The following is a 9,134-nucleotide window of genomic DNA, read 5'->3' on the forward strand; positions in this document are numbered from 1 at the left end:
ATGAAGGCAAGGCACCACCATGGAGCAGGATTGTAGAACTTGAGAGAGGCCGAAGATAAACGACATGAAAATAAGACAACTACAACAAATAAGCGAAAGCGAACATGAATGACACCACGCCCTGTTAGCAATCGTAACACTATCTCTGATAGATTCTTATTTTTTCATTGGGGTCTTGACAACAGTAAAGGTTTAATATTATTAGCAGCCAATGGCCGCCAGCCATCATACTATTAAGATAAAACTAGTATTGGTGCCCGGCTTCGCCCGGGCTACCTCTACTTACTATTAATTTTTTTTTTCATTAAATAAAATTACTTAAAGTTGCATAACCCATAAATGTATCATTAATATATTTGTCTATGACATATCCTAAAATTATGATGAAATAAATTTTGAGACAAATTCACTACTCTCGCTAGTAATATTTTACTCTTATTAATGAAACAATGATAATAACATTTCACTACTTGCCCGTAATCATTGTTACTTTCACTACTCCCGCCGTAATTATTGTTACTGTCACTACTGCCGCATTAATATTGATAATTTCACTACTCCCGCCGTAATTATTGTTACTTTCACTATTGCCACATTAATATTGATTATTTCACTACTCCCGTTGTTGTTTCTACCACTTTCACTAATCTCGCTGATAATATTGTTACTTTTACTATTCAAATGAGTGATTACTATCATATAACTATATTCAATGTTACTATAATTCTTTTCTTTACCGACGAAATTACTTTTACTACTTAGGCATGTAATTTTAAGAGGATTATATATTTATAAAAATATATTACATATATGAATTAAATCAAATCGAAAGAATTATGCAATATTATATATTATGGAATCTAACTTGAATTATTTATAACCTAATTATATTATATTTTTGTATGTTAAATAATTAACATCTCTATACATCTAATAAACTATAAAGTTTAATAAAATTGCATAGATTTTAAATTTAATATATAATTTTATGATGATAATAATTAATACCATAAGTGTGCATGTTTATATTAATTAATTATTTTATTTTAAGAAAATTGACCATCTTCAAGTTTCTATATATATTTAGGAAAATTACCAAGCACCATCTTAATTAATTATTTTATTTTAAGGAAATTGACCATCTTAATTAATTATTTTATTTTAAGGAAATTGACCATGTTTTAGTCTCTTACAATTGTTTAGGAAAATTACCAAGCTTTTATATAATTTAATTTTAACCCAAACTATATAATATTTGCATTGAGATCCCTTAATCGAGTCCATCACACGGTGCTAGTGATTTAAAACTATATAGTATAACTAATTTGTATAACTTTCTTTAATTACATTGAAGTCCCTTGGTTTCTGGATTTAATATATAGTATTGATATTCGTCAGTCCAATTATGGAGGGAGGCTACTTTTATCGTACGATTTTTATTCATCATAGTATTTTTTACACCAAATTTTCCATTTGTCTGACCTTGGATTAAAAAACTTCAAACATAATTTAATCTGCCACCTCTTTCTATTGTTGAAATCTTAAACTTCCACAAATCTTATTTCAGACCAAGTGTATCCGTCTGAAACAATAAGACGGGTCAAATCCACCCGTATTGGATAAACAAATCAGGCGGCAATTCAAGTGGGTAGACCAAGGCATTAAATGAGCCGTAAAATTTGTCTGTCATGTCTAATATTATAATAAAAATAGTACCATGAACTAAAAACCCTACATTGATCATATGAGTCTATCACTTCTTCTTTTATCACAATTATCATCAAACACTCAATTTTCATTTTCATCAAACACTTAATTCTTCATTTTCATCAGATTGTTGTTCACATATGACAATCTCCGTCTTCATAAAACCGCCTTAGTTTCTTGTGTCATTAATTTATTTATTTTATAATTTAAAAAATAAAAGAACCAAACTCACTCAATGGAATTGGATGATTTAGGTGAGATTATCACCGTACAGAACGAACCATCTGACGTTGTTCCAGTGGACTCTGATGTTGGAGGTAATAGCGATGATGCGATCAAAGTGTGTAGCAGTGATGGCGAGTAACGTTGTTAATATGCATGCAAACTTTGTTTGAACTCGTAACCTAGAGTGACGAATTAATTCGACTTTTTAAAAATGTGTTGCCACTTATGGTTTTTTGTATACATATAATCTTTGTATAATTATAATTTGAATGAATGAATGTGTGTTGTTAGAATTACTTGTGTTTAATGAGGATTTCATAAACAACTAAATCGAATTTGCAAATAACAATTGACACTTATGGTTTATTTGTGTATATATAATCTGTGTATAATAGTTTTTTATTGATACTTTCTGTTATACAATCATTGTATTTACAATATGATGACGATAATTCGATGATGTTCTGAGGACTGGAGTATCAATATTTGTTTTTCCATTTAATTGTTGCATTTAATCCATGTTTTGAAACATATGTCACCATTTTTGGCTCATATGTCTGGTGAAATAGTTGAAGCGTCATTGTTTATGAAACTTTTAATTGTTTATGAAACTTTTAATTATGAGAATGATTTAATTATGCTACCATTTTATCCAATCACTGCATTTAATGAATGTACTGATTGTACTATGATGATCTCTAATGATTGGAGCATTAATATCCTTCTTTGTATTTAATTGTTGCATTTAATGCATTCTTTCAAACATATGTCATCAGTTATGGCTTAATTGTTTGGTGAAATTGTTGAACCCTGATTGTATACATATTGTATAATTATGTTACCATTTTGTCTTTGTATCCAGTCACTCAGGATCTTTAGTAGGCGCTGTGGGTGACAAGTGGGAGGATTTATACGAGCTATACAAAAAGCATTCTCAAGCAATTGGATTTAGCATTAGGAAAAGCGGACTTCATAGGGCTAACGTTCTGGGAGCCCCTGAATTTGAGAGATACTTTGTGTGCTTTTGTGAAGGTCAACATGGTAATGGGAAAAAATCGGAGGCAAGTCTTTCTACATATGGCCAGGGGAAGAAAAATGTTAAGACACGATGCTCCTGCAAAGCTAATGTAAGGGTCCAAGTGACTGATAACGGAGTATGGGAAGTGTTGAGCCATGTTCTTGAACACAATCATCCACTAACCCCACCTGAGTGGCAGCATCACCATCGTTCCGAGAGGAAAATTACGGATGCAGAGGGTGAGTTTATAGAGGCCATGACTGAAGCTATGGTCCCCGCTACTGTGCAATATAGGATCGCCGCCAAAACGGCTGGTGGTGATGATTTGGTGGGCCACACAAAAAGAGACCATATCAACTTCGTTCATAGGCTTAAGATGAAAGATATTGAGGGTGGTGACGCGTCAACACTAATGACTTTGTTGGCGAGTAGACAAGCGGAGGACCCTGGTTTTTTTTTTTCCGAGTTCAGTTTGGTGAAGATGGGAGGTTATGTAACGTGTTTTGGCGGGATTCTATGATGAAAGAGGATTACTTGCTATACCATCATGTTGTGATTTTCGACACAACGTACCCAACAAATAGGTACAACCTCATTTGTGGTGCATTTGTTGGTATAAACAATCATTGGTCAAATGTTATGTTCGGGTGTGCTTTATTGGCTAAGGAGACACAAGAATCATTTGAATGATTGCTCAAGGTCTTCAATGAGTCTATGGGCCCGGACACTCTACCGGTCTCTATTTTCACCGATCAAGACCTAGCAATGAATAATGCAATTGAGGAGGTAACTTTCTTTGTTTAAATGGCAACATATTAGCATGAATTGGTTACAATTTGGTTGTAATAGTTGCTTGCATTTCTGACATTATGATGAGGATATTATTCGCTGCGTTTTAAATGACAACATATTAGCATGAAGTGGTTACAATTGCAACATACTAGCATGAATTGGTTACAATTTGTCTGTAGGCATTTTTTGGACATTATCATGACGATATTATTCGCTGCTTGCAGATTTACAAATCATCAAGACATAGGTTATGCTAGTGGCACATCCAACAGAATGCGATCTCTCACTTTGGCTTGTTAAAACATGATCGTGTTTTTCAGAATGCATTCAACAAATGTTTGAACGACTGCTATAGTGAGATCGAATTTGAAACAACCTGGAGCAAAATAATATCAGAATATGGCCTGCAAAATAATGAGTGGTTTAAAAGATTGTATGGATTAAAAGAGAAATGGTCAACCGCATTGAACAATGAGTACTTCTCTGCATGTATATTATCTTCCCAAAGGAGTGAGAGTACCAACCATGCTATAGGATTTCAGGCTACCAAAACAACTTCTTTGACCGAGTTCTATCATATATATGAAGGGACAGTTAAGCGGTGAAGAGGTGAAGAGAAGCGTAAAGAGTTCACCTGTATTAGGTCGACCCCTACCTCCGTGTATCCTTTAGTCGACTTATTACAACACGCCTCTCAGGTGTACACAATTGAATTGTTTCGCTTATTTGAGAAAGAGTTTGTCGTGGCTATGGGTACAAGGGCTGAAATAATTTCAACCGAAGATTCAATTCTATTATATGGTGTTGACCCACCTGGTGTATCTGGCAGTACTCATCACGTGACTTTTGATTGCGTAAACACCATGGTAGAGGGCTGAAATAATTTCAGGAAATGGGCATGCTTTGCTTCCACATAATGCGCGTGTTCCATATGCATTCTGTGACTGAAATCCCTAATAGATACTCCCTCCAATCCAATCCAAACTACCCACTCACTTTTTAAAGTCAACCTTGTTAAATTTTGACATCGATTTTATTTAATCAAATTTTTAAAATTTATACGTAAAATTGACATATTTACATTTGTTCTAAAAAGAGGTTTCAGAAAATTATAATTTCGACAAAAAATAATAATATATAAATGAAGAAAAGTGTGGTCAAAGTGTCGTCTCGTAGACCGTGAAAAGTCAAATGGGTAGTTTGGATTGGATTGGAGGGAGTACATCTGAAGAAGATGGACTAAATTTGCCAAAAAGGAAGTGTGGAGCCGTATTCTTCCTACTGATATGCGTAGAGCCATTGCCAATGGATCTTTAAATTGACGGCGATCTCTGATGACAAAGCTCTACCATCTTATTGCTAAGTGCCAAAATGAGCCTGATGCAAGAACAATTCTTGACAAGCTCTACACTACAGCTAATGAGCAGGTCCAAAAACTATTTCAGGAGAAAGTGAGGACCGAAGAACCTCGTCCAGACACTGCTCAAAATGAGACGGTCGTACTCGACCCTATACGTTCTGTTACCAAGGGTAGGAGTAAACATAAACCAAGCGGTGTTGGGAAAAGGAAAAGGGCCAAAAAGGGACATGAAAATCCGGAGTTATACACTCCAATTCCACGACTTTTATAAGTCACCTTAATATGTTACTGGCCATATTTTGGACATTTTGTGTAGTATTTTGGGTTTACAACATTTTGGGAGGTAATATCTGAACTATCCTAACTACCTAGTATTTATGTGAACCTATCTGGTCTTTTTGTAACCCATTTGTGAAAGATCTCAACTTTTAATCAGGTGGTGACATTGTAAGTTCATTTGGCAACATCTATGTAGTCCATTTATATAGCCTCATTTGAACTATTTGTAACCATATTACCAATTATCCAACTTATTATATAATTGGCAACATTTTATGCTTCTCTGTGAACATTATATATATTTAATAACTACTTGTTCAGTTTACAATTTGATCAATACAAAATAGTTTCATGTATGTTCTTAATGGTTACATATTAAACCAACAATTATGTATTCTTATTTTAACTATATGTAACCACATATGCATTTGTGGATACATTTTCGCCATTCATATAAAAATTGTTCTTATTAGCTACTTATAAGGTAACATTATTAGATATTATGGCCACATATTTTACATGAATACATATGTCATCATATTTTTACTAATTGTAGCCATATTCACAAAGAAAAGACATAACTGAAACTGACAACATTTAAAGACCAAATGGCAACATCTTTACCTGCGGATTATGTGGAAGTAGCTATTATGGCCACATCTTTAGATATCATGGCCACATATTTTCCATGAATACATATGTCACCATATTTCTTATAATTGTTGCCATATTCACACACAAAAGACATAACTAAAACTGACAACATTTAAAGACCAAATGGCAACATCTTTACATGCCGGCTGAAACAACCAACCTTGGTTAAGAAAGTTCACAAGTTAAGAAAATTAAACCAGTTTATGTTACAGACTTGTTCAATGACATGACTACAAAATGAAGCATCATTCATGTCAATAACCAAACAAACATGTTTTAAACATGTTTCAAAATATCCTTCTACAATTTGGTTGACTGACAACAACTACCTACAACCACACGCCATCCCAGAATATTAACATCGTAGGCGATATCCAAAATGTTGTCATCCCCAACTACCATCACTTATGTCTTACGACCACGCTTCTTGGCTGTTCGTGTGTATCCCCGCTTGTACCTTGCAACCACAGGGTTTCCAGAATGCAGTGGAGGGTCTTCCACGGCCTCATCCACTGCTGCACTTGCCTCAGCTCCTTCGTTGTTTGCAGACTCGGGTTGGGGGTTTTCCACAGCCTCACCATCTTCAAAACCTAAGCTATCGATTCCTAAATCAAACGAGGGTGGTTCCACAAGATTGAGCGCCAAGGCTTCATCCACAATTCGCCCCATAGTATGAAAATCATTAATGAAATCTTCATTGTTCTCCAAAGCTTGGGTCCATGAAAACTGAGAATGATGTTGGCTCGGCTCGCCGCCTTCTTGTACCTCTTCCGCTTGAACCACGTTCTGAGCAATGACACCGACAGTAAAAAAAGCCTCAAATTCCTTCGTCATGTCACTATGAAGTCCTGAAACTAGTTCTAGGTTGCGTTTTGAGGTCATCCATTTGAGTTTCCGGACCTGCAACAATACAAATGCAAGATATATATGGAGTGAAACAGGGAAAAAAATGGATACATAATGACTCATCAGAGGGCAAATGGCAAATACTTACGTCTTGGTACTTCAGGCGAAGTTCATCGTCATTGAGCAGTCCAGTGGGCAGCGGGAGGGTTATGGTCCTTGGCTCATCGACCTCTCTATTTTGGACGTCCACAAGTAAGCGGTATAACACTTTACGCTGATTTCGTGAGATTGGGTAGAAGTCATTCTGCCACTCCCATATACCAAAGTGTCCTATTCCTGCTGTACGCAAGCTTCTCCTCCTTCACCCTTTGCTTGATATCTTCGTATGTCCAATGCTTCACTAAGGGTAGCTCACGACTGGCGGGGTCTGTTGGAGCTTGTGTCCTCCACAGTTAGTGTGATAACATATATAAATCTCTTATAGGTTCACAAGGGTATACTTAGTATTTTATCAGTTGATTAACGTTTATTAATAACGGTTGGCTTCCTAGAAGTTTGACGTTATTATCATACTGATGGCGGTGATCAACTGGTCCCTAAAAGTCACACCTAAAGGATGTGTTTGAGAGATGTGATTATATGAAAATATAATCACATTGATGCCTTATATGACTAAAAGGTTAGTCCATGTATTTGACTAAAAGGTTAGTCAATGTGATGATGAGACGATTATTTAATACAATTAAATAATATTAGCTGAGACGAATTAATTGTTAATTCGTAAATTGAATATAAACTGTTATATTTAATTAATGTATATAATGTTAGCTTAAAAGAATTAAGATGTTAATTCGTAATTAAATATAAACGGTTATATTTAATAAGCAAATTATAAATATGCGATATTTATAGTTAATGTATATATTATACTATATTGTCATAATAAATGATGACGGACCGGTATTAAGTGTGTGGACTTATTAATACAGAACGACATAAATGACAATTGATAAATAATACACATTTTATACATTTTGACAACAACCTAAAATAAGAAGATTTCCTCCTTATTTTTGGTGGTTGGTTGATACGGCCGTTTCTGTACCAAAAATAAATACCTAAATATAACTAACAGAAGCTAGCGATAAGTAGGGTCGATCTCCACAGGGAGGCGGTCACTATTCACTTGTCTACTCGGTCTGTCTAATGTCACAGTTGGGGGTTTTGATTTGATTTAACTAAACTAAAGAGGCTAAGGCAAGAGAAATAGAGATAAGAGAAATTAACAGTAAGAGAAGGGAACTAGGATGTCGGGTCATCAATGAACGTCAGTCAATTGCAGCTAAGGTTACAGATTAGTCGATGTGTCGGTCTAAGGGGCAACGAATATCTCCTTTCGGTCTCAATTCGCCCTAAAATGCTATTAGCTTAACTTTCGCCCTCACTAAAGCATCCTATTGTTCACTGCAGGTCTCACCCCTTCCAACCTTTCGGTCTAGGTCAAGGTTTACCTAAATTAAAAGGCTAATTGCTTCGAATCAGCTAGCAGGATATAGTTAAAGCAGCGATTAACAACATAGACCTAACTACAACGACAGATCTAATAACCTAATTAGCAATTAACATCGGTCTATTGAATCACCTAATCCTAGCAGAGGAATTTAGCTAGACATAGAATAAAGAAGAACAAGAATAAAGGAAGTAAGAACAATAAACATTAAATAAATTAAGGAGAAAAGGGAGAGAAAGAGTTACAGTAATAAATCCGGAAAGAGAGGAAACAAAGAACAGTAGAAAATTATCGTCTGATATTGTAAGGTAAAATCCGAGAGGAGAAGCCCCCTAAACATGACGTCCTAACTTCCTATTTATAAGAAAATAGGATTTATTTGACCTAATGACGGAATAAAACTAAAAAACCCAAGCCCATAAGAGAATCCACTCGATCGAGTGAACTAAAGCTTAAACCACTCGATCGAATAGAAAATCTACTCGATCGAGTAAATCCTAAAATGCAACTACTCGATCGAGTAGAAAAAGGACTCGATCGAGCATAATTGTACTAGATCGAGTACTTTCCAGCAACAATTTCCTGCTTTGCGCACTGAACTTCAAACGGCTGTCATTTCTTCGTTACTTGGGCAAACAGGGAGATTCCAGTGGCATTGGAAAGATAAGAGGACACACTTTCATCTCCAATTGGAATCACCTGAATATATGTTGTAGAACTCGAGATATGGATTTTCAAAGTAG

The 9,134-nt window shown here is 35.2% G+C and overlaps 1 protein-coding gene across 1 annotated transcript; it reads left to right on the forward strand.

The window, feature by feature from the left end:
- Window positions 1-1,942: 1,942 nt before the first annotated feature.
- Window positions 1,943-3,470, forward strand: LOC141607570 (protein FAR1-RELATED SEQUENCE 5-like). The gene is made up of 2 exons (XM_074426923.1): window positions 1,943-2,067; window positions 2,795-3,470. Exons 1-2 carry the CDS (start codon window positions 1,943-1,945, stop codon window positions 3,468-3,470), a joined length of 801 nt encoding a protein of 266 aa, XP_074283024.1.
- The last annotated feature ends 5,664 nt before the right edge of the window (window positions 3,471-9,134 follow it).

This window comes from Silene latifolia, chromosome 10 (genome assembly GCF_048544455.1).
Source record: "Silene latifolia isolate original U9 population chromosome 10, ASM4854445v1, whole genome shotgun sequence".
Classification (NCBI taxonomy): domain Eukaryota; kingdom Viridiplantae; phylum Streptophyta; class Magnoliopsida; order Caryophyllales; family Caryophyllaceae; genus Silene; species Silene latifolia.